Source organism: Phasianus colchicus, chromosome 2 (genome assembly GCF_987193195.1).
Source record: "Phasianus colchicus chromosome 2, bPhaCol1.hap1.1, whole genome shotgun sequence".
NCBI lineage: Eukaryota > Metazoa > Chordata > Aves > Galliformes > Phasianidae > Phasianus > Phasianus colchicus.
In genome coordinates, this window is record NC_143437.1 from 95,691,053 (window position 1) to 95,718,314 (window position 27,262).

The window sequence follows — 27,262 nt, forward strand, 5'->3', positions numbered from 1 at the left end:
GTATCACAACTGTTTTTCCACTTTTGAATAAATATTCCACCTTCAACAAAAGCATTCATTCAAGTACAAAAAGACATTACCTCCAATTTTATTTGCAAACTTTACTGACTCCCCCCAAAATACACAGGCCTCAGGAATTGACTTATGTGAGTAAAAATATTTCATTTCCAGAAATTTGTGTTTATTGTTTTGCTAAAATTAAGACTTCTGTGTTCTATCCAAAGTGAGTATCAACTAGCAGAGTTTGAAGTGACTTGAAATACACAAATGGTTTGCTTTAATTGAGATATCAGTAATGCACGTTAACGATAACTTCTTATATGCTTATCTGGAACGTAATTCAGAAATATTACTTACTAGTCTACATTACCAAGGTAACTAAAAAGAAGGACAAAAAATACTCAGAGAACTTCCTTTCCGTGGAGTTCTGATTAGCTTTTGCTCCAGTCCTTTTCTTTTCTCTCCCCAGCATTTTTTCAACAGAACTCTCTTCTTACTTGTCCTTTGGTAATTTCTATCCTTCTCCTTCATGCCTTGCCTCATGTACTACACAGTTTGGGAGATCACAGAACCATAGAATGGGTTGGCAGAGACCTTTAAGATTATCCGGATCCAACTCCCCTGCTATAATATAGCAGGGACACCTTCCACTAGACCGGGTTGCTCAAAACCCCATCCAGCCTGGCCCTCAACACCGCCAAGGTGGAAGCATCCACATCCTCTCCAGAGGAAGAATTTCTTCCTGTTATCTAGTCTGAATCCACCCTCTTCCAGTTTAAAGCCATTTCCCCTTATCCTGTTTCTTGATGCCCTTACAAGAAGTCTCTCCCCAGCCTTCCCGTAGGCCTGCTTCATGTACTGGAAGACCCCTACAAGGTCTCACCAGAACCTTCCCTTCTCCAGGCTGAAGAGCCCCAACATTCTCAGCCTGTCCTCAAAGTGAAGGTGCTCCAGCCCTTTCATCATTTTTCTGGCCCTCCTCTGAACCTGCTCTGAACTCCGACATCAACTGGCATTCTAGGTATTAATACTGGGACATAATTAGCATAAGAAACCTAACTTTCTATGTCCTTCACTGTAAGTAAGAGACAATAAAAGGAAACAGGAAAAAAAAGTGCACGTTAAGTATTAAGAATGACTCACTGTGAGGTCTACAAGAACACTGAATTGCCTTCTTAAAATAAGTGATTTAACTGAACCTGGACCGGGCAAAAGATTTTTGCAGAGAACATTATGACCAGAAGAGATGAATGTGGCACTTCTAATTTCTATAATCACTGAAAAGCTACACTGCTTAAATTAATACATCAATAGATTTTATACAAGTTGCAAATCCCTCAGAAGTTAATTTCACTCTTTTTATTGAAAGGTATTTAAACAGTGTCAAAACTGGAATTAACATAATAACCTTCCAGAAAAGTTACATTTCAAACAATCTTGCTCATTTTAAATTGCTAGAAATTTGCAGAAAAATATATAACATGCTTTTTAACAGAATAATTTAATAGGTACTTGTCTAAAACACTGTAATGGAAAAGTAGACAGATAATGCTTATCTTCAGTCTTTATTTTACTCCTTTTCTTCTTACTTATGTATATTAACAAAAAAACCCTCAAATGATTTAGACAAAAGCTTTTAGCTCAACACATAATTGCAACAAAATTACAATAATTGTACCAATTAAAATAATCCTGAATGAACAGTTTGTCATCTTAATGTTCCAATGGTTTACAGAAGGATCTACTTAATTAGCTGAAATTGCTTTCCAATGTTAGTATCAAATGTCATTTGTTAAAAGTTGAACGATTTCGAAAATAATTTAACAAAGCAATTTTACAAAACACCAAGAACCAACATTTTCTTTTCAGCTGAATAAAGCAAGCAGATGTGTCATCAAATTGCTATAAAAATAAATGAGCCTTTATATGAGGAAAAAATAAATTTTACTACTAGTGCTTTGGAATACTTTTTTCTGATTTTTTTTTTATGAAATCAATTTTTTTAATAAAATAATTTCATATCATTTGTATCTTAGTGGTATTTTTAGTATGCTGTAAATACTCCTAAATTGAAGCAGTAAACAATGAAGTACAAATATCCAACTACAGGCATTTTTGTGACTTCCTAATTTGGTTCACATGGGCTTATCACACAAAAGATTTGAACTTATCAGTAAAATACAGCATCAAATGAATCCATACTATAGAACTCCAAATCTACAATAATCAAATGTTGTTCCACTTACTACTACATTAATCTTTAGCAGCTGAACCTGAAGAAAAAAAGGAAAACTAGAGGATGAGTTGCCTAATAGAGATTAAGTATTCCTCCAATCAGTTAGCAGAGAGAAATATTTCTATGGTTACTTCCCATAAGTAGTAACTTCTGGGACTTGAAGAAAAAAGAAAAAAAACAAGCAAAATCATACACCCATACTGAAACTGGAAAGGCAGCATCTAGAACTGAAGAAGTCAAGAAATACCAATACTTTCCATGATTTATAAATTAGTCAGAGCAGATGTCTTCTACAAATTATTCCATAGAACAGTTACCAATGCATTAACAAAACCTACTAGAAGAACTATAGCTAGCTTACATCCTTCAGTTCTGCCCACAAAAAGAATCCTGAATAAAAGAAAGCTACTATGTTATTCTTCTAAACTTGCTATGTTCTGCTTTGGCACATGGATTTGCCATCCAACACAGCTAAGTATTGATAGGTAGACATACTGCAGATGTTAAATTCAGCCAAAGTGATTCATGAATGCTACGTTATGTTTAAAACAATGGCTACTTACAACTCTGAGGAAAGCACAACCATTTTCTCATCCTGGAAGATCTCATTTTTTTTTTTTTTAAATCAAAGACTTAAGATTCTTGATTTTCATGGTTTTCTTTAGTTTCTAAGCAGCATGTTTTCAAGGAAATTAAGTAAAGGGTGGAGCTCCTAAGCTGAACAGATGGCTTGTGAGTGTTTCTTCTATCTTGAGCCAAGCTATCATGTTCTAATATTTTGAATGAATGTGTAAGAATAGGCATGTCACAGAAATCCAGGGATCAGCAACAACTTGCCAGTATCCTCACAAAGCTGTCTTAGTACCTCAGTTTGAGCAAAGCTTGGGGAAAATAGTGACAGTTAAGACTGTCCCTCATCACATTACACATGACAAGCAGAGCAACACCAAAACTAGCCAGGAGGAAGTGCTTGAAAATAAGGTTGTGTGACTACCTAAATTCTGCGTAATTAAACAAAATGTAAAGTCAATCGTGGGGACAAGGACATCCTTCTCTCAAGTATCTTTAAGCACTAAGAGAGTGAATCATGGTCTCCTTCAGGACAATCTCCTTAGATACACCAGCTGTATCTCTTATTGTTTCACCACGTAATGGCTAGAATTATACTCAGATAGAGAATAACCTAGATGCTAACTGCACAAGAGAGCAGAAAATACCATGTATCTATCAAATTATAATTACTGGGTAAATATTCTATCCACAGTAATGTCCAGTCATGACCATGAACAAGTTCTTACAGAGCAGCATTAACTTTACATGGACTTTTTTCCTCTCCCACCCCTCCCTTCACATCAGGAAGGCCATTAAATTTTCTGGGAAGCTGCAATGTGGTCCCTGACATCTTTTTTTTCTTTTCTTTTTTCTTCCAAAGGACAGCTGGCATTTCACACTACTATGATGCCATGTTTACATGGGCAACTCACCACACTTGCCAGGATAGGTTTCTGCAATTGGCCACATAGGCTGTCCTTACACACCTGATAAAGCTACTTTACACACAGAATATTACATGAAACAGGCATTACCACCTCTCCCTTCCACTTTTTTTTTTTATTTAATTGAAGTAACTTCAGCTGCTGTGGTTTGTGCTGAATCTGATCTTTTACTCCTCTTGTAAACACACTCAAACCACATTTATTTGTGCATGTTTTTTAAGAGCTTCAATTACTGACTCTCAATGATCTTGAATAAACTTGAGGTGCAAGGAAAAACACCACAAAACTCAGTTTCGGCCTCTGCCTACAGGAATTTCAGGGGTAAAAATTTAGACATCTGAAGTTCTTCTAGTGTTTACAAGTTTGTTTAGTCGTTTTCTGAATCCTTCTCTTGAACTCAAGAGGCTAACAAATGCCTGAAGTTCCACTTTCATCTGTGTAAACCGTAACATATGGAACAGACTTTAACCCGTAAAGGCAGTCCAGCCACTAGAAGCCATAACAAGTGACAGACTGGTAAAGCCACCATATCTGGAAGAGAACTGGTTAGCTCACAGCTGCAGCATCTCTCATTTACAACTCCAGAGCTCACAAGGACAAAGGCCTACCGGCAAGGTGGATACAAAATCGCTCCACTGACTTCTAAGAGCAGCTTCCAATAGACAAAGTGTTACAGATTCAGTTCCTGCTATGGTAAGGATACAAACAAGAAAACATGCTCAGCAGATTGATCTCATTTAGTGAATAAACTTAATGAGGAAAAGAAATGAGAAGATATTGCCCTTGTACAACTGGCTTTAACATCAATATTTTTAATTGAGAAGGTGTTAATATCTAATCACTGTTTTACTGCCTTAAACAGTAGAAAGTATTAAAAAAACAAAGTAAGATGGTTAAAACTCAGATCCTCAAAGTGAAATGATTAACCAATATCTCTGGGGGAAATATGATCCAAATGTCTCAGTCTTGAGGAAAACCAGAAAATCCAAAACAAAGGAGAGAGCATTCTTTACAAAGGAAACCAAAGCTGGGATTCTTCACAGCATGAGAAAAAGGAAAAAAATAAAATAAAATCTGCTGATATTCATAGAAAAATTCTGAAGTGAAACTAGGGCTCTTCTCATCTTCTAAGATCTTTTCTACATTGGTACATCCATTCTGAAATACACTGACTAGAATCTCACAGTGTTTAGAATGTAGATGCATCACGGGTTATGTATAATACAACAACTTCTTTCATCTCTTTGCTAATAAATCCTAAAGACACAATTTCCTTTTCTGACTGTTGTTAAGTGCTGAATGTATTTTTTCATCTGTCAGCAATGAATTTGTGAATGTTCTTTGTAGGTGCAGATCCACAGACCACAATTACATTAGTAACCTCACAGATGAGATCATTTTCCCCAGTAGGTTAAGACACACATATCCACAATGACTTGCATCTGCAATTTGCTCATTACTACTTCTGCAACCCTCTGTGAAACAGTTGTCCCAATTAAATCTCCATATTGCATCTTCTCCCTCAGTCAGAGAGGGAGTTTCTCATGGGACTCTTCCTCCTACTTTTTGCTTCTCTCTTCTGCTTTCCTCAAACAATCTTGCCTGCAATTACCCTAAGTTTTAATACATGTGAATGTTTTAATACATGTGAATGCTCTCAGGATCTTGCTTAAAACTTCTGAAACTTCAAGACATTACATCACATTCTTCACATGTTCATTGACTCTGCTGAAAATTCATACTCTTGAAAAATATCTTCTCTGTCCAAAAGCCACTGTGGCTTTTCCCAGTATATCCTTTATTTAGATCTGGCACTGATATTCATTCTAGTGTCATGGATATTTTATGTAGTCTTCAGAAGAGCACATTCCCATAGCTGGCTAGTTTACAAGTGTGAAAAGTATCAGTTGCAAATGTTCAGTTGAAACTTGCTTTAATCTGGCAACTTAATACTCTGACAACTTCATTTACAGAACGTTTGAGTATTTTGCTCCCTTTCAGGGTTACAAACGTTTGCTTTCTGCAATTTCTACAAGCCATTTTGGCATGACACAGAACTGACATTAGGGAGACTCTACAGTAACACAGAAGAGAACTCTGCACAACATAAATAGAGACAAATACTAACTGTATGCTACAATAATGAATGTAAAAAGAACATGATAAAATGAATGAAACCAGCGCTGGAGAAAGACATGGTTAATGATCACAGATCAACGTGAACACCAAGGGGAAAGGAGGACACAACAGATGAGAAATCAGAATGGGAGCTTAACCTGGCAAGGAGAAAGACTGCATGAAAAACCTGTTGGCAAAAGAACACTTGGAAAGGCAACAGCCAAGTTCTAAAGAGTAAATACTGGTGCTACTAAGTATACCAACCAGAAGGCTGAACAAAGAGATCCATACCAGCAAAGAGAAACACTGCCAAGTAAGAGGACTCAAGTGAGATGATACAGCATGTTAAAGAAAGTAAGAAGATTAAGGACTTTTTTTTTCCAGAATCTGGAGACAAAGAGTGAACAATGTAGACTCAATATTTATTTTCAAAATTCGACATAATTGAAAAGCATGGACTTATTTCCATCTATTGAAGAAAGGACTATAACACAGAATGTCTACCTGTTACTAAGAGATAAGCAAACAGCATTAGTTCACAAAGTCTGCCCGCAGAGACGTTGCAAAGTGATGCTCATTTTAATTTTTTTTTTTTTTAGAAGATCCTAGGAAAATGTTGCTCGTGCAATATCCAATGCTTTCCCATCTCTGAGAAGTATGGGACACACTACTCCCAACAGAATCATACTAATTAGTAGTCCTTCACATCAGTCTACACAGTACCTACAGAAAATGCACTAGGAAATTTATTATCTCTAGCAATCACTCGTGAAAAGAATGTATTAGTTTATTTGGAAACAAAGAGCTATAGGTATATTTATTCACAAATCAATTTGAGATATCTTATCTTCTCCCCCAGAAACACTGCAGCTCTGGGCTCCTGCACTGCTCTGAGTACTCAGCACTCACAGATATCAGCCCACAACGTGCTGCCACCATCCAGGAGAGGCACAACACTATCCAAGTGAAAGGTACAGGAGGTGACTACTCTAGCTTCACTAAGGAACTGATGAATAGTTCTAGAACAGCTTTCAGTTGTCTTAGTTCAGTGTTCCTAACTGGAACAGACAGCACTGAGATGTGACTGCTGATGCAGACAGCCCTCCCTTTACTACATTGTCTGCAAACTGCACAGGCAGGCTATTTTATTCTTCCATTTCTTAATGCTCAACTACTTGATTCTTTTCATTTTAGCCATACCTGTATCGCTTATTCTTTGAATCAACACTGAAAAACAAAGCACCTGATGGAAAAGATCACTGATGCTGTACCTGAGCGCAGGGCTCCATGAGCCATGCAGAGCACCGCGCGAGTGCCACCTGCCGGCACCAACTGCTGGCAGGGAACAGCTGGGAGCTGCCTGCCTCCAGAAACTGCCGTGCAACAGCTGTACAATGGCTTTGTCACCTCTTGTCATAACCTCAGTGCACACCTGAAGTATCTGTTGCAACTCTTCAGTTGAATGTACCTATAACAGACCTACCCAATGGGTCGGTCACTGAAAGGGAGACCTAAGGTGGACAGCAAATATGCCATCAAAGCCCTCATATGGGGGAAGCAATCACAAGTTGAAAACCCTACATATAAAAAAGAATCTCTGAAATGGCCATCTTCAAAGGAGGTGTCCAAGCAGCTCTCTCTCCTCACACACTTACAGCTCAGAAATGCATCAAAACTAAAGAAAATGTGCACTGCCACAGTAAAAAAGCATTTTGATGTAAACTATCCAATGCTAGGAAAATTATATTCTGGTTCCTGTTCTAAAGCACCAAAACATTTTCAAATAACTCCTTCCAGAATAAAAGCTGGGAAAGAAGTAACAGGCACTTGGTACAGGAATAGAAGATATGAATAGATACCAGATTTTGGTACTTTCATGGCACTCCAAATGGGAAAGCTGTTCCATCAACTAGAAAACCTAAGAAAACAGAGATTGAAGTTCTAAAAGAGGAGCTAAATTAAATACTCTATTTTGAATTGATACAGGAGCAGATATTCAAGCCAAATTACTTCAAACAGTTGTACATGAAGAGCAGCAATACACTGCTATACACTGAAAGGATTATTTTGAATAAAACAGAATTTTCAGAGCATCAGATAACCCAAGAGGAGAGTTCACAGACCTTTTCATACTCAGCAATGGTGAACACAATTGCCCAAATCATCGGACAGATGAGATCTCAGCTCTGTCACTATATTAGGAGAGCTGTAAATTACCCAGGTTCAACAGAAGAGCGAGAGATGCATCAACTCTCTTCCTAAGCATGGCTGTTATTATGGCAGGTTTTGTTTGTTTTAACCAAGAGATGACACAGGGTTCTTCACTGTTGCTTCACATTACAGATCCTTTAAACATCATAAATTTATAAATAAGTTTATTAATGTCTATATTATGAATCTGCAAGCTACTCAAGTGGCAATACTGCTTTCAGATGCAACTCGCATAGCAAGATTCAAAACTGCATGGCAGGTTTCATGCATCTCCTCCACACCTGACAGTGGCAGCCATTCAAGTGTCTGTGCTAACAACTAAACAACTAATAATCCAGAACTTGAATAAGCTTTCTGCATTCAGTCGTGCCTGTTCTTTCCTTCTCCTCAAATTGGTTTATTACAGATTTCATGTTACACTGGAATCCCTAGTACATGTTTTTGAGAACAATTCAGGTCTCTAATATCCCCTTCAGCTCCTCAGAAACCTCAAACAGGTTGGTATTTCTTGAAGACAGCATAGGAATGAACAAAGTCCAATGTGATTAGTACTGCTGATGCTAATTAATCAAAGGGTACTAATGAGTACCTTAAACTAACTTCAGGCATATGTTTGTAGCTAGTAATGCAAAGATTCCATACAGGCTTTCTGGGAAAACAATATACCTCATAAGAGATTAATAATATCTCAACATCCTAATGGACGCCTTGCTACAAGAGAACTCAGTATGAAGAAAAGATTAAGATTTCTCAAGCAAGAGAGTTAAGCAAGCATGTGCAACTTGGCAATGGGGTGAAGAAATTAACTGGAATTTGAATTAGTGAAAAGGATGTCCTTACATATTTATTTCAGAGTAAGAATCTCCCATGTTTACTCTTTACCAGTACAAATGGGATTGCATGAAACAGACTAAATAATGTGCAATTAAAAAGTTGTTCCAAAAATGTCAGCAGAAGCCCAACAACAACTATTTGACAATATCCTCCACTGCTAAGCAATAAATTATAGAATATCTTAAGCTGGAAGAAGGAAGACAAAGATCATCAAGTTCAACTCCTGGATCTGCACAGGACCACCCAAAATCTAAACCCTACGTACAAGTGTGCTCTTTGAGCTCTGGCAGCTTGGGGCCATGCCCACTGCCCTGCAGAGCCTGTTCCAAGCCCACCACCCTCCGGTGAGGCACCTATTCCTAATACCCAGCCTGACCTTCCCCTGATACAGGTGACAAGGAATGAAGAAAAGCTGAAGAAAAGAATCTGTATCCATAAAAAAAAAGTTTTGCTTAGATACAGTGTCAAAATCTTTCAGAAATAGTAGCACAGACTGCATTTCTTTCTCAGGACACAATCATCCATCAGTGTGGCCCTAATATGGCTTAATTTAAATCTGTTTCATAACTTTAAAAGGAAAGACAGCTGAGGTTTTCCCTCAGTAGCATTAAAGAAAAATGTCTGATATGAGACATTATCTGTACTTCTGTGGATTTTTCTCATACCAACTGGTCTGGAATTGAAAATCTGTGTTAAAAATAAAAAGACTGCAGTATTTGTCATCTTATTCAATCAGAAAATGACAATTCTACCATGTCACTTCTCACTATCTACATTTCCTTTCACACAAGCAGCCCAGATCTATACAGACACGTTCACTGACAACACCTCTTGCTCTCAGATGCAATACATAGACAGCACTTACAGACAGCAACTTGTATCAGTGACCAAGAAAGAACTCATGTTCCACCTTCACACTCTAACTTTAGTAAGAACACTGCTACATCCTTGAGCACATCATTAACAGAGCACCAAAACTGCAGAGATCTTTATGAGTAAAGGCAGTCTGTAGACTTCAGCGCAGATTCTGATTTCTAACTAGACAAACTTAGCTTGACCATTGCAGAGAGGAAAGTTAGATCAAGAAATAAACAGACAGTTACCTGAAAAAGAATTCCAGTATACTATCCTTTGGTTTTAATACAAAGAATACATGGTGCATTAAATAGTAATGAAAGTCATTCCACAAGTTGTCAGAAGAGTTAGACCGTAGGAATTCTAGATTACAACTACATCACTGTTGAAAGCCATGATACCCCAGTAATCATTTGTAATGATCATTTTAGTCCACCACCTACCTCTCATAGATGGTTTTTAAAGTCAGCTGATCTGGAACACCTTCAGTCTCTTCAAGATGCAGTATGAGCCATGACGTTCTATATGGCCACTGCTCTGTGAGATTGATCCAACTAGCAAGCCTATCCCAGTTGAAGGTGATTTGATTTGCTCTCAGTAAGCGACCTAATATGACAGAAAGAAACACAGGTGTTTGTGTTGGTTTGGTTTTTTTCTTCCCCTTTTGAAAGATACCTTGCTCAACCTCTTCCCTCCCTCCGAAGTAACAGTTATGTTTGTCCTTATGTCCCTCAACCTGATCTAAGTACTTTCTGGTATTATAACTGTTAACTTCAGCTCCAAGGTAAACGTTCTCATTCTGTTACAGGTGAACTTCAACAAAATTAAATACAGAAGTTCGCAAAACTCTCACTAATATGGTGAAAGATCTTTTGTGCACTGAGATACAAAATACAGTCAAAACAAATAACCAGAACTGCCATCTTTATCAGTCAGTGAAGTGAATTTCAAAGCTATAAATTAAAAATGGCTTTCATTTAATAAGACAAGGTATGAATTACAAATAAAGCTCATTTTAAGAGACAGAAAAAGGATGAGTGAGCCACGTTAATAAGTTTTAGCAACTTTTCCTTACAGAACTGCATTCATATTGGTGAGATGACATTTAATTTACAGCTTCTTCATGACATTGTTTATAATCACAAGTTACTGCACACTGTAAGATTTCTTCCAGTGTATCTTCTGCTTGTTTTTACAGTATTTAATCACTACAAATATCTAAGTTAGTGATTTTGTTGCACTTCTACATTTGTAAATAAAATTTGCCGATGATAACGACAATGTGAGGAGATAGTGTATTTGTTTACAATTTTAGGTCTGTTTTCATATATAAATCCTCACTAGATGTAAAGACCAACAGGAAAAATAAGAGACTCTTCTATTAATTATATTCGTTCAAATTAATGGAGTAGAAAACAAGTTGTGGTTCATTTTACGTAATACAGAACAACAACTATATTCCAAATCAATTAAGGGGAAATTAGGACAGTGCAAACAATGTAAGCACTGGGAACACAGCTTCAAAGACAGCCAATAAGCCTGGCTTACGCAAGCAAGTTGAACTGAGCTGAACCTCACCTCAGAGAGATACAACCATGCATTTGTACCATACTTGCTACTGAGATGATCAATTCACCTCTATACCAGAGCTGAACCAGTTCTACCTACTTCAGCATGCTAGAATACGTTCTGCCAAACGTAGTATTAAATTGGGCAGTGGGTGCAGCACAGATACAGCTGCAGCAGGCTTCTACAACCAGATGCATCAGTGGGAATCAGTTCAAGCTTTGCCTGTATTACTACTCTGTGCACCTACTGGTAAAAGGGAACACCCTAAGGAAGATACAAGTTAGCTGCAGCAGTTTTATTAGCTCCATCTATGTGCCATGCAAGAATGACATGGAGATTTCTGACTTGCAACCAGCACAGGCAATACAGCTACATTCACTCAGTGCTGTGCTTCATGCTGAATCTGATGAATCTGTGCTTCGTATGCACGCAGACAACTGCAGTATTTCTGCTCCTGTGAAAGTTTTATTCCCACAATTCTCTCTTTCAAATGATTCAGTTCTCATTAGAAATTTGCAGGATTTTTTTTTTACTTAAGCATTAAATGTTACCTTAGAAAGACAGGTCATTGAACATAATATTTTATTGTTAGTACTGCTGGTAGGGTAGGAGAGTATCAGTCTTCCTAGCACTCAAATTTCATTAGGCATGCTAAGTTTAGAAATCCTATTTTCATACACTTAACTCAGAACTTGTGATAATCTGATTAATACTGGGACTGTTAAAACACAAGAACAGTGCCATTTTCCTTCAAAACAAACTACTATTCACTTGATTATCTACCTGTACAGCACACTACCATTCATCATTTGGTAAGGTCCCTTAACACATACTTCCCATAATAAAGCTGCATGTCAAATAGCGTTAATATATTCTTAATATTTAAAACAATACATCTGACAGATCCATGAAAGCCTGAAGTTTTCCAATTAGTCCTATACAAGTAATACTATTTATTCCACCAGTTTCTGCTGAATAAAGGTTATCCTCTACAAGGGCCCACTTCCTACTCAAACATTCAGAACACAAAGCCTGGAACAGATAAAACAACAGAATCCTTTCAAAAAAAGCTGGCATTTGCCTTCATGTCACAGGAAAACAAGTGCAACACTTACCTGTCACTGAAACTATATTTAGTAATCTTCTCATGGTCTGAGGACTGATATCACTGAACCAATCCTCTGTAACCAAAAGCTTGGTCAAATCAAAGGACATCTGGCGAGTAATGGTGCGTTGCATCTGGCGTCTTCGGTAAGTATCCTGATAGTGACACACAAAAGCAAGAAGTACTGATCAGTAACAAAGTAATTCATGTATTCAAAATGGAATTAATTTTACTTCAATATAAAGTTAAAAACCCTGTGAGTAAATACAACTGTGAGGCTGAAATACCATAAAAATATTTAGCTGAATTTAACTGACTTAGGTACCTAACATTTGATATAACACATAAATAGTATACTGTATCATTTCAACATTCACAGAAAGCTTAAATATTCCACGAGTTTCTGAATTTAAAGCTTTGTTGAAAAGAACACTTCAGTGAACTTTTCTTCTTTGATTAAAAAAATCAGTCTGCTGATTTAGAAATACAGTTGTCCTATACAGATCATACATCCTAACTTCCAAGGAACGGTTTGATAAGCCTTCAAAGTTGATGCAATCAAATATATGAAAGAAAATGAGAAAAGAATAAGAAAAAGAAACCCTATCACCAGTACTGGACCATTTAGTATAATATCTCTCACCCGCCTATTGAGAGCTGTTTTGCTGCCAAGCTTGGTCATCTCCCCCAGGCTGTTCTGAGAAACTCTTCTGTCGATCTCTTCATGCAATCCTATCAGGTAAAAAAAAAAAAAGGCATTTTCTCCACTCACATACATGTGACTGCATTATAAAATAACATTAATAATCTACTAATTATTTAATTAGTTTGTTCCAGGAAACAGATTTTACCGCCGTTTTGGTAAGCTCAGTATTATTCTCCTGCATAACTTTACCTGCATTATCTGTGTAAGGAACATCCCCATTGGTTGTCGAAGCTACCATCAGTTTTTTTGCATTACTCAGCCCTCGGCTGTTCAGAAAAACAGGCAAATGGACTATATTTCGCATGTAATCATGTCCATTTATGTTTGAGTCACGTAGAACACTGTTGAGATTCTGGTTAATAGCTTTTATAATTATGTGTGGATCACTTGCAAAAATAGCAATAAATGGGCCTTTTGAAAACAAAACTCGCACCTGTAAGAAAGAAGACAGTAAGTCCAGTATTGTCAATCATCTGAACATCTCATTCAACATTTTATACTCACTCTGTCCTACACAGAGCTTGGAGAGAACAAGGGACATACAAAGATATGAATTTCTTCAATATGACATATCTATGGACATACCATCCATAAGCATACTTGACACATTAGCAGAAGTACTTAAAACAGAAGAAATCATCAGCAAGAAAATATAATGCAGAAATGTCACAGTCTCTGAAATATTTACCATTTAAGTATTTATCATGTGAAGTACTTCAAAAAGAACCAAAAACTTCAAACAATGTAAGTTTGTTTCAAAAAGATACCAGTTTTCTGATATCTTAATAATAACTAATAATTAGCACCTGCTGATTTCAAAACATTTCACATTTACAAACACGTACAGCACCACTAAGATGTAGTTTTCAACTTGTGAAAGCTGCTCCTCTTAGTGTTACAGCTATGTTTGTGCACACAAACATTTAAAAATAACTACAGCACAACAGAGACTCTTTCGAATGAAACATGCTTTCATTCTAAAGAAAATGCAATAAGTGGATGTATCTGAATCATCTATGGAAGAGAGAATCCAGAGCTCATCTTTAAACAACGATCCAACTCACAGTATCAAGCATTTGTAAAACTTTGTCCTGTTCGCAAGCATCCAATCCATCAATAATTACAACAAGTCTGGTCTGATTCTGAGTGAAGCTGTCAATGGTTTTTGCCATTTTGGCCATCAGCTCCACTTCACATTTCAAAACCTAAGGAGAAAAAAAAAAAAAGGAAAGCAGAGAAGGAAAACACATTGTTATAAACACTTAAATCTGAAAAAAATGCACCTGATTTCTTTGACAGATTGCTACTTATCTCAAAAGTACTTCATTAAGTTTACAAAAATTAATGCTTATAAAAAACTGAAATTCCTCCCAGAAGTGCAAGAGTCCTAAAAATCCCTCTTCCAAAACGTTCATTCTCCTAGTCACACTGAAATATACAGCAGCACATAACACATACTCTGCTTTAAAGTAACAAATTACCCTTAGCCTTGGTTCACCTTTAGAATGTTTAATAAGTTATTCTTTCTAGTCTCACCATCTAAAGTCAGTTGGGGGGGTTGGGTTCACTTCTTTCAATGGCTAATTCACACAAACACTTACCTTCATGAATCCCTCACTTTTCAGCTTGTGAAGCTTGGAGGCAGCATGGTGAAGACGTTTTCTTTGAGAATTCAAAACTGAATCCATCACTTGCCACCACGTGCGACAATTCAAGATAAAGGCCAAACCAACAACACATGTAACTGATATCAGAATAGCATTCACTGTCATGTTTGTTGGCTCTACATTAAAAATCGCCAGCAGGGCAACCGCAGAAACAACACAAGACAATATGAACAGGAAAATCACAAAGGATGGGAGACAGCATGTTTTCTTCCATTTCTTTTTACCTAGAAAACAAGTATTTGTTACAATGAACATAAGATGTCATTACAGGTAAATTCAAAATATATTAACTTGCATACTTCTTATAATAATTTGTACCAAAGGTTAGTGCACTTTTACTATTCAGTTACAAAAGTAAACCTAAATTTGCTATAAGTCTCAGGAATCATAAAGCAGAGATAATTCTTTAATCTTCAGTTTGTTTCAAGAAATCCATACTGGATTGAAACAACCTTCATTAAGCAGCTTTCACATAAATGGCATCATCCCTTTTATGACATCCCTCAGTTAAGTGTATTTCTACAAGTTCTAGGCAAATGGTGAAGTAACTACCTGGTTTTAAACAGCAATCTGATCCTTAGGTAACCCAATAACATTTTCCTTTGGAGAAATGACTCAAAAACGCAAGCCACAATTTGAGATTGCAGCCCTAGGTTTATCCTATCCTGCATGCTAACGCAAGCACATAGTACATAAAGAGCAGATGATCACAAGAGCCTCAGAGAAGGCTGACTTACACAGGGTTGGTAAGGAAGAGACAAGAGAACATTGCAGTTGTAGGATTAGCAGACCTAACAATTTAAGAAACAGGCTTTTTGTTTGTTTTAACCAAAGCAGCATCTTCTGTCTTTGGGAACTGTACAAGCAGAGAAATTCAACACTTGTCCATGTCAAAGAACAGAATACAGTGATAGTCTAACGGAAAATGATTTAAGTAAAAAAAATCCTGTATTTGAACTTCAATGAGAAAAAGCTATTCTGAAAGAATTTCAGACCACATATGACACTCTAGACCAGGGTTTAAGCTGTAAAGGTCTTCCCATTACTGATCTAAGCTGACAGGTTTGTGATGCAGTACAAAGCAACAGAAATGCACAATGACAGGACTGAAGGGCAAGAAGCAAAGCATAACAGCTCAGATAAAGATGTGTAGAAGTGAATATAAGTAGGGATGTAAGTCTCCTCTAAATAGAAAGAGACAGAAATGGATTACAGGGAGACTTACAAATCAACAAAGAAATGGCAACTGAATATGTCTGTGAGTGGAGAGACATAACAGACGTTAAAGATAAGGAAAAGGAAAAGAAAACCATATGGAATGTCTATGAAAATCTAGAGACAAGGAGAGGTTTAGTAAGATCATCAAATACAGAATTAGAAAGAGTACAAGAAGGCAGCAGAGCCAAGGAACACAAGACAAAGGTTGGGCAGGTGAGGGGAATGGGCAATCACTACAACTTATCACAACCAGCACTAAAATAAACCTTGCTTTCAGTGAAATTACAGCACCACAAAAGCTGAAATTAAGGAGAGCTTCAATGAAGGAGACAAACTAGAAAATGTCTAATACAGAAATAAGGGAAAAAAAATCCATGCAACAGTATGATAAAGAACATAAGTGAATTTATGAAAGAATAATGCAGAGCAAGTTGTGTTTTGGCACACAGGATGTGCTTTCCACCCCGAAGAATATAGGAGAGAAGAAATATTTCGTTTTAGGACAAAAGAGGACATCTCACAGATTCCTCTGTGTGATAAATTCAAGTCTAAATGAGGAGTACCTGACTGAAACAGAACTCCAAGCAGAAATAAGTTTTCTACGAACTGAAAATTCCCCTTTACCTCACAACATCACACACTGTTCTGCATATTTTTTTCAGCAATCTGCAGATGGGACAGAAGAAGTTTCTCCCACTTGGATCAAGTAAAAATACTTCATTTCATCTTACCATATTTGTTAATAAAATCAAGATAAACAAAGAACATAGGGTGCTTTTCTCTCCAAGACAATGAAGAGAATTTCCCCTTCTGCATGATTACAGCAGTTTCTAACAAGAACTTGTGAGGAACAGAACCCCTAATAACGGTGCACTGAAATGGTATAATCAGAAATGCCACTCAGGTAATAAAAACCTTGTGTATCTTCTGTCTTGAAAACTCGAAATAGCCTTGTTGCTAAGAAACCAAATTCTCTTTCACATGCATCAGAGAGGGTAGCAATCATCTCAGCCAATGAAGTTTCTCCACCTACACTGGACAGTCTATTGTAGTCTGTGAACAAAAATCTGAAAGAGAAAAAAAACATACATGTTATATACTTTGGAAAGCTTGAAATAGTTTTAGGCCACCAAGGCAAAAATCTTCCTGCATATCAGTAGCTGAAATATTTCTTTTATTTGGTTTTTCCTTCCAAGTGGGAAACCATCTAAAATACTTCTTTTTTTTTTTTTTTTTAATCTCTAACATAAAATTACATACTCATTTATCCCATTATCAATTTCTTTTTTGGCCCACTTCCTGCTCTAAAACTTTATTAATAAAGATAAAAACAAAGATAACAATAATGGTAGTTCAGACAGCAGTAAAAACAAAAATGTCTTCATAACCCCAGAGAATAAATATCAATGTGTACTTTTAAAGTCACATTCTGATGTATTATCAAACATAGTAGATAAAAAAATACAGAAGAACATCACATAAAAGCATCACTGGGCTAAAATAACAGCTTCAAACGACAGCAGTATACAAAACCACAAAACACAGTCTAATTTTTTCGTGCTTACAATAAGCTAAAAGCTTTGAGCAGCTTGATGCTCTACTAGCAAGAAAAGGAAAAAAATCTTACAAAGATATCCTAGCAATAATAATCAGAGAAATAAGCATTAAGCTTAACTCTCTGGTATGGCCCACTACTAACTTAATCCTTTCTCTGTCACAAATTAATTAAAAACAAAGAAAACAAACAACAACAAAACAACTACACATCACCACCAAAAAGCAGTACCTTTCACTGACTTTGGCACAGAGTAGCAACAGTACTTTGACACAGCAGTTTCTTGATCTTTAAACACTCAAGAATTTACTTGCATCATCCTTTATGGCTGTTCTCCAAACAGGAATCATAACAGTTTTATACAGGACAATATACATACACATTAATACACGCAGTCTGGAAAGCGTCAGAGCAAACCTGAATTCTTCATTCAAGACTAAGTGAAATAACCAACCTCACAGGTAAAGCTTTAGTGGTTTGCTCTGGTAACTCTGGTGGGTTCACAAACATGAGTTTGAGAAGCAATTCTAAGTATCCAATGTGCCTTGCCAGTCTTGTACTCAGTACCCAGGCCCAGTTCCAGCTCTCACCTTCTCTTCGACCACCAAAATAAATAACAGCTAGAAGGAAAAAGAAGTCTGTTTTAGTCAAAATTCACAACTGAAAGGAATCATGAAGTTCACATACAGATATAAAGCGAAGTTTTAAGAATTTCAACAATTCTGGCCAGAAATGAGAAAGGTAATAGCAACATAGTGAAGCTAATATGCATGGTTTTTGTCTGTTTTCAAGCACATCTTCCCACAAAGTACATGCAAAACACAAGAAAAGGGTCAAAGGAGGTCCTACTTCCTACAAAGTCAGGTTTTCTTCTAAAACACAAAGTTTATCTACATAACAGAAACTAATGCTAAAAGTAGATATTTAGCAAAAGCCATCAGAAACTTCATAAAAAACAGACTTACTAAAGAAAATGTAGAGCACTGCTAATAAGCTGAGTGACACTGCTATTCCAAGCTTTGCATCCACTGTGAAAGCAAGCAATAAACCCAAACCTCCACAGAGCAAAAGTGTGAGAAACACAATCAGCCAGGAGAACTGAAACAGAGGTTCAATCTGCTGTCCTGCAAAAGTCTTCATTTCATCTGAAAAACAAAGACCAGTAAACATGTTAAACCATTCTAGACCAAAAAGCACAGAAATTATTATAAAGATCCTCATTTATTGAAGGAATTTTTTCTACACTAACTTCTCCCTAATATTGACCAAAACCAATAGAAACTATAAGTCATAGTTATAATAGTTATACAGTTATAACTCCTCTTCAAAGAGGAGTGCAAGAAGTTTTCATCCACACAATGAAAAGATGAATAACAAGCAGGAAAGAAATGCTGAAAAGTGTTCTGAATACATAGGAGTTAACAAACATCACACTCAAAAATGAAAAACGCACACTGCTTTTTATTTATGGTGTGGCACACAGATCAGATACAGCACTAGATGAACCAATGGCTGCTGCAAAAACTATTAATGCTGATGTGATGATTTCCATAGATGTATCTGAACCCAACGGAAAAGGCTACATTAAATTTTACCTTCCAGTTTCTTGAGCAGGAAAGATTTTCCACTTCCCCACTGAGCATATAAGCCTACACAAATAGGTGGCTGCATGGTTGGTTCACTCAGAATATCTGCCAAAGCACTGCTGTACAGATCATAACCCAGCATGTCACCGTCAGATTCCGTGGGAGACAAGTGTCCTGTAAAATAAACACTGTGTTATAGAGCTTTGTTTTAAGAAATCCTATCAGTATGACAATTTTGATACACAAAATTACAACAGGTTTACCTATATTTGTGTGCATAACCCTCTCATATAATATTATTAGTGTTATTAACACAGCAGTATTGGTGTTACATTCTTGTTCGAAGGAACGCTGATCATCTAGATAAGCATTACACAGTTATCAAAACTATAGAAGTGATACACAATTGTCAAAACTATTACAGCTTACTACAAATTCTCCAACAAAATTAAAGCAAATAAAAGAAAATTCTTACATAACCAAGATTTAAGTAAAAGTGATTAAGAGAAATGGTGTAGTATCCGATGTCACAGTGCAAAGATTAAAAATAAAAGGTGCGTTTAACCACTCCTAGGCCAATACTTTTACTTACTAGCTCCAAATATCTGTGTTAAAATACTCTTCTGGTGGCTGCAGTCAATGTTGTAAGGTGTTTCTCCCGCTTTGTTGGGTCTATAAAGCAATCTACCATCTTTTGGATTTCGCAAGAGCAATTCGGCAAGTTTACGGCTTCTTCCACGAATAGCAATATGAAGTGGGGTGTCTCCTTTCTGCAATTCAGTAAAAAAAGCTAGTAATGTCTAACATGAATTCATAAGATGAAAAGGCAATGTCATAGAATTGGAGAATCATTTAGGTTGGAAAAGATCTTCAGGGTTATTACGTTTGACCACCAACCTGACCTACTTAAGTCTCGTGACCTACTAAATCCCATCATAGAAAATATGTTCCACATCCCTCCAAATGCATTATTTACTTGCAATACACCTTAAGGAACTCTTTACAGCGTTAAACCTTACAGCCAACATTTCCCCCCTTGGAAAAGTATTCTAAAAGTTTAAAAAAAAAAATAAGTGCAAAGATAAAGGCCTCATAATGAGGAAGTTAAGGCATTATCTTCTTTCAACGCTCATGGGAACTGCAGTCTCTATTCAGAAAACAAGTGTCTGCTAGCAAATTCAGAGATAGAATAAGAGAATTCTTTCAAAGTCTGCACAGATCTCTCAAAAAAGCTTTGAAGTTTCCTTATTACACCAAATCCAAAATATCACTTCCATGACTACGATATAAGACAGTTCTAAGAGGTGCCAACAGCATCAAATAAATACTCCAGTACTTAAGAGGTTTACCAAAGTAGGTAGCAAGAGGTCAGCAACAAGTTATTGTTATCCATCTTTGGCGTTGCTTAGTTTAGTAGCTAATAATCAAAATAAAAAAAAAGACTGGCAATTAATATAACCATATCTACACTCTTTTTTGAGCATATTAAGAATCAGTATTTATCTGTGAAATTTTTATTCCTGACACAGAAACATCTCCATCCACACGACTGCAATAAAACCTTTTTCTGTTTTAGCCTCAGCAGTTCACATTAAAATTTGGTTGCAAAACAAAGATGATTAAATATATTGAAGTAAATGAACACATAAATATTCTTTACCTTGTCTACAGCAGAGACCTTCGCTCCTTTGTCCAGAAGCAGCTCTACTATTTCAATATTTCTCATCTTGGTTGCCTTGATGAGCGGTGTTTCTCCATCCTGAAAATAAAAGCAAAGCCTAATTTAAAAAAGAAATAAACACACACTAAATCTTCCTTGTATACTCAATAACAAACAAAAAGCAGTAACAGTGTAACAAATCAAATCCTATACTGTTGTGATAATTTTCTAAATAAATGTCATTTTGCAGGTAACAATCCTTCAGTATGACTGTGCTCAAAAAAGAATCACAGACACTATTAGAGACTGATTGGACAGCAGCAAAAAACACATGTGCAGAATGCATTTCTGTTAAGTGTCAAATAGAGAAGGAGTGGATAGAGATACAATGAAAGATATCTGAGAGGAGAGGCAAATGTTATGTACACTTCTGTACATAACAACATTTCCCTGTTTTTTTTAGGTTGGTTTTTTTTTTTTTTCATTCAATGAATGATGAACTTAACCAAGCTTAGTAATACCAGAAGGCTCTTCCCAGACTTTCCAGTACCAGCTTGCTGCTGATAGTGTCAGCTGTGCTGAGGTAAAGTATGGGCAGATACTCATAGTTTCAGTTAGCAAGAGATCAAAGTGGACATTAACATCACTGAAAAGAAATTCTGCATTTCAGAAAGAAGGAAAAAATAACTTATTTTTAAACAGCACACAAGATATTCATACTTCATAAAAACTGAACTTGATGTTAAGATCATAATACCATGTGGGAATTGAGAGATATTAAACAAAGCAAATCATACTCTCAAAACTCTTGTACTTACCTTTGTATACGTTTCAGTATCAGGATTGCACTGCAAGATGTCCCTCACCATTGTAGCATTTCCTTTCTCAACTGCCCAATATAGAGCAGTTTTATTATCCTAAAAAAAAAGTAGCACTTCAATACAATAGGATTAATTTCAAAACAAATATATAAAATGCAATCACACATAAAACAGCACACAAATCAGCAAATTTTAGTACAGTTCAGGGCAAATGGAAATGCTACCAACTCTAATTGGTACCAATGGAACCTTGTGGGGAAATCTGGCCAAAGAATACAAAATCTATTCTAAAAACCAGAAGAAAATATCTTGAGCGCTCTAGCAACCTGATAGAGCCAATCTGCCTTGAAACAGCTCCCAAAACATGTATCTCCAAAAACTATATATCGGTTTTCAGTTGTAACTCAAATACACAGATTTTCTAGCAAATTAAAACAACTTTTTTTTCTTCCTGCTATGTAGTATTTGTGTATCTCTGTTTTTTGTTTGCTTGGGGGTTCCTGTTTGAAAAGATTTCCCTCCTGTTAGAACACAGAGGCAGTAATCACCTTGAAGCATTTAAAGAGGAAAATCTTGGAAAGTTCTTCTTTATGGCATAACCCAATAAAACTGTTGTAGTGGGGGACTGGCTGGTTGTTTAGAAACAAAAGAATAATATCCACATTGAAAGCTGTAAACAGACGTGAAGGGCAACAAAAAGCACCAGAATGCAGATCAGTCAGGCAACACATCACTGAAGCAGGAGGAAAGGCTGACAGCTGTAAATCTTGCATTATGTTTTCTTTCCCCTCTTCCCAGTGATACGTACTAACCCAGGAAACCTCTGACTGCAGGTCTGACATTTTTGTAGCCTGATAACTGCACTGCAACTAATTTTTTTTAGATGCATATTTGTGTAGAGACATTTTCAAGAAAGCACTCTGAACACAAACTTGCTTCTAAGCAGCCATTACAGCCTTTTCCATTTGCAGCTCTTCCTCTTTCACTTCTGGGCTTCACAGCAAACTGACTTTAAAGCCTTTCTCACCAATTTAACAAGCCTGCTCACTGAGATTTCTTTCCTCTCAGCTCAACCTCTTCCTCAACCACGAGTTTCCAACAGGACAACAGAGTGAGGAAGCTGATTCCTTGCTAACATCAGTTGCAAAGCCAGACTCTGGTCTACTGGATGCTCACAGCTAAGCCTTTCACCTGAGCTCCTCTTCATTTCCCAAGCACTTGTTCACAAAACCCTGAAGTCACTTTCTATCTGCTCGGGGTCTCCCCTGAGCTCCCAGTGTCTGTGGGGATGGAGCACAAAGAATACATGGGCTAGGAGGCCAGGCAGAACTCAGCAGTGCTTCCAGAACACCACAGAACAAAGCAAGCTGAACGTAAAATAAAAGTGCTGAACTCAGTCAGCACTCAGGCTTTTTGGAAGAGTACAAACAGAACCCATACAAAGGACAAAAATGGAAAGGAAGGGCAAGTAGAAAATATGGAATCCACTGCCAATAACTGCTTGTTGCAGCAAGGATGTTTGTTAAAGAGGGAACCAATCAAATACAGGGACATAACTGGCTTAGCATTATTACTACTACATTGATATGATACCCCTGTTGTCAGTATAAAAAGTACCAAACATTAGAATATTAAATGTATTAAAATAGTTCACACTATTTTAAATCTGTTTAAACCTTTATTTCACCAGCAGTGCTGGTGGAGTAAGTTCTGTTTACACCCTTTGCTTTTCAACCATTATGCTGAGTAACTAAAAATTTCTGCTTAGCATATCATTACAGTTACATACACTCTCTATCTTTAAGACTGCACCGCAACATGACATTTCTAACATTTGACAGGAATTTGAGCTCCCTGTAGAGCAGAATCTGAAAAGCTTTTTAAAGCCCTGTTTTTAGATACATAGTATAGTTGTTTGATATCCAGATTCACAATCTATTTAGGAAGGATGTGAACATTTACACTGTTGTACTTACCTGACCTCTGATGTCTATATCAGCATACTTATGGAGCAGGGCTCTCACAATTTCAACATGACCTCCTCTAACGGCCCCAATCAGCACCGTGTCTCCGCTCTGGAAAAATTGTGGAAGAATACTGAAGGTGAATTAACTCCGTTCAGCAAAAAAGAAAGTCAACATGAAAAATAGTTACAGCCTCCAGAGAGGCATTGTGCCTGTGCACTCTTTAGAAGATGAAAAAACAAATCAAAAACCTGAACAGCCAAAACAAAACTTTCAACCCCCTGCTACGGGCAGGGATACCTCCCACCAGACCAGCTTGCTCACAGCCCCATCCAGCCTGGCCTTGAATACTTCCAGGGAGGGGGTATCCACAACCTCAATTCCAGTGTCTCAGCACCCTCACAGTGAAGAATTTCTTCCTAATATTTAGTCTAAATCTCCCCTCTTCCAGTTTAAAACCACTTCCCCTTGTCCTGTTGCTACCTGCCCTTATAAAAGTTGATCCCCATGAGTAATAACCTCTTTAAAGTCAGTCTGGAATGTTGGCTGTCTCCTTTGGATACTCAAAAATGACAGGATTTTCAAGATTTCTCTGGTGTGTATGTGTGTGCACGCGTGCACAGATTTGACTGCTATCCAGTTTACACTCTGTCATAAGAGAGAAGAGCAGCCAAAGGCTGGTTTCAGCTCAAATTAATTGAAAGAAGTTATTTTGCTGTGGTAAATTGAGTTACAAAAATGTAAAAGTTACAGTTTTGCTTAAGGCTTCTCATTTTAACACGCTTAAGGATTAATCATCGTTTCAGGAAGTGAAATCCTGAAATGACTTCTTTAATAATTACTTTATCATAGAGCAAGAAAAATAAATGAAAGTACAGCTAAATCACAGATGTGGAAATCAGTTATAAACCTGAGTTGTAACAGGTCCTCTATCAACTGCAATCATTATGCATGTGGCTGCCAAACAAGAGATTTTCCTTTTTCAAAATCTACTTTTTAAGTAGATTTTGAAAACAACAAGTAGAACTACTTGTTGTCTGACTTATTTTGGAATGCAGTCATCTGCACTGTAAGTTGTCATTTATTCTTCCCAAAAGCACAGAACAACACACAGCTGTAGAATTTTGTGAGAGAAAAGGTGGAAAGGGAGATTCTAAATATATTTTCTTTAACGTTTAAAGTTTTGCCTTGGCATGTAGTCTGGAACAAAGTTCTTGTCCCATGCAGTACTGCAGCTCAGCACAAAATCATCTACAATATGCATAAAGCTGAGACATGAAATATGGGAAAACATCCACAAATCCTTTTAAAATTATGCAGCAAATCAAGGTGGTTTTTCTCACCTCTCTGCAACCCTCAAGGAATTCACTTTAGAACTGGAACACAATTTAGGATAACAACACCTTAAAACCATGTCACTACCCTGAAATAAAATAGCGATCTTGACAGAGGCACCTAAGTTTAGGCATCTAAGCCTCTATTACACCCTTGGCTGCAGAGCTGCCTCTGCCACTTCAGAGAACAATGAACTCAAGGCAGCACTGCAAACGGTCCAAAGCACATCTGTGTAAGCAACTGAAAAAAGGCCTGAGTGGCCAGTGTAATTCTTACTCTAGGTGCTCAGAGGTACACAGTGCATCTAGACATCACATCTACATGTCTTAGTGGAAATCTCTCTCTTCTATATGCAATTTTCTTAATAAAATGTTTTTTTAAATGTTAAAGATGAGGGGAGGCATTGAAAGAAATATATTATTATTTCCAGTATCTGTTGATTTACTATTTTAATAGCATAATCATGAATGCCAATATACATAAAAACCACCCCAAAGCTGCACACTAGCAGAAAGGTTTTTGGGTAGTTTCATTTTATAAACTGATTTTATTTCCTTTCTCCTGTGGCAGGCACTTCAAATAGCTGTAACACTGCAATATACGGAAATACCTCTAGGTGGCAGAACCATTAAAAAATGTACCCACAAATTTGCATGCCATACACTGGTATTTAAACGGTAAGAAAGTTTACTCACTCTGTCAGGAATATTCACATAAGTTCCAGCATCAAGAAGATCCTGCACAATTTCAGTATGCCCTTCCTTTGATGCAATCATCAAAGCTGTATTCCCATCTTTATCAGTTAAGTTCACATTTGGGTTCCTTTTCAGTATTTCTTTCACTGAGTCGGTGTAGCCACCCTTAACTGCTACAATAAGTGCAGTCATAGAATTCTGTAAACAAACAAAGCAGATTTTGTTTTACAGTCAGTATAGAACCCATCACTCTATCAGTTTAAATAACAGAAGAATACCCGATGATACATCTTTTTTAGGGATCCAAATGTTTCTTTAGCTTTACATTCTGATGTTCATATACACCATGCTTATGCTTTGTACTAAAAAATAAAGAGCTAAAATGGGAAGAGGAAGAAGGAAAGAGATACTAACACTACAACAAGAAAACATTTTAAATGCAAATGGAGAAGTTCAATTCAATTGAACTCCTGAATGTCACAGGCACTGTGCAATCACCTTCCTGCCATATGAGAACTTCATATTAGCACAGAATCACAAAACCACCAAGGTTGAAAAAGACCTCTAAGATCATCCAGTCCAACTGTCCACCCATCACCAATACTTCCCACTAAACCATGTCCCCCAGTACAACAGCTAAACATTCCTTGAACATCTCCTGGGATGGTGCCTCCACCACCCCCTTGGGCAGCCCATTCCAGTGCCTGACCACTCTTTTGGTGAAGAAATTTTTCCTAACATTCAACTTGAATCTCCCCTGGTGCAACCTGAGACCATTCCCTCTCACCCTATTGCTAGTTACACAGTAGAAGAGGCCAACCTCCACCTCTTCACAACCTCCCTTCCGGTTCTTGTAGAGAGCTGTAAGGTCACCCCTGAATCTCCTCTTCTCCAGACTAAAGAATCCCAGTTCCCCCAGCCACTCCACATAAGACTTGTGCTCCAGACCCATCACAGCTTTCTGTTCCCCTTCTCTGGACTCATTCCAGGGCCTCAATGTCTTTCTTGTAGTGAGAGACCCAGCACTGAACACAGTACTCGAGGCGCAGCCTCACCAGAGCTGAGTACAAAGGGATGATCACCTCCCTATTTCTGCTGGCAATGCAATTTCTGACACAAGCCAGGATGCCACTGGTCTTCTTGGCCATCTGGGCACACTGCTGGCTCATGTTTAGCTGAATGCTGACCAACTGCCCCAGGTCCATTTCTCCCTCAGTCTTCCAGGCACTCTTCTCTTAGCTTGTAGCGTTGCCTGGGGTTGTTGTGGCCAAAGTGCAGGACCCAGCATGTGGTCCTGGTTGAAATCCATCCCATTTTATCTACTATCAGGATGTCAACACCATTCAGAAAGAGTTGGGCTTTTTATTTTTTTTTTATACTAACTTCAGAAATAATCATACAAATAACAAAAGCTGTCCTACATAATTTTCCATTCAGACTTATTTAGTTTGAAACAGTATTTTCAATTATTTGTTATTTAAATGGCTAAATAATGAAATCTGCTTTAATTAGAAATAAAACAACACACAACTGAAACTTCAAAAAGAAACAAAAAAAACCAGCCAACCCTAACATCTGAAAAGTTGTAACAGTCATTAGTATTTTCAAAAGGCATGCTGAATTAAGTTTAT

The 27,262-nt window shown here is 37.1% G+C and overlaps 1 protein-coding gene across 6 annotated transcripts in view; it reads right to left on the bottom strand.

Annotated features, from left to right (window-relative positions):
* Positions 1-27,262, bottom strand: part of KIDINS220 (kinase D interacting substrate 220) — a 61,620-nt gene that overhangs the window by 23,972 nt on the left and 10,386 nt on the right. For all 6 annotated transcript variants that reach the window (XM_090136352.1, XM_090136353.1, XM_090136351.1 and 3 more), the window contains 15 exons: positions 25,632-25,829; positions 23,614-23,712; positions 21,635-21,733; positions 20,817-20,915; positions 19,749-19,926; positions 19,166-19,330; positions 18,536-18,715; positions 18,025-18,190; positions 16,931-17,082; positions 14,732-15,021; positions 14,195-14,335; positions 13,320-13,563; positions 13,068-13,156; positions 12,435-12,579; positions 10,194-10,356 (listed from right to left, as the gene is read on the bottom strand). In XM_090136352.1, the coding sequence (XP_089992478.1) occupies positions 10,194-10,356; positions 12,435-12,579; positions 13,068-13,156; positions 13,320-13,563; positions 14,195-14,335; positions 14,732-15,021; positions 16,931-17,082; positions 18,025-18,190; positions 18,536-18,715; positions 19,166-19,330; positions 19,749-19,926; positions 20,817-20,915; positions 21,635-21,733; positions 23,614-23,712; positions 25,632-25,829 (2,408 nt within the window). The remainder of the gene's footprint in view (positions 1-10,193; positions 10,357-12,434; positions 12,580-13,067; positions 13,157-13,319; positions 13,564-14,194; positions 14,336-14,731; positions 15,022-16,930; positions 17,083-18,024; positions 18,191-18,535; positions 18,716-19,165; positions 19,331-19,748; positions 19,927-20,816; positions 20,916-21,634; positions 21,734-23,613; positions 23,713-25,631; positions 25,830-27,262) is intronic.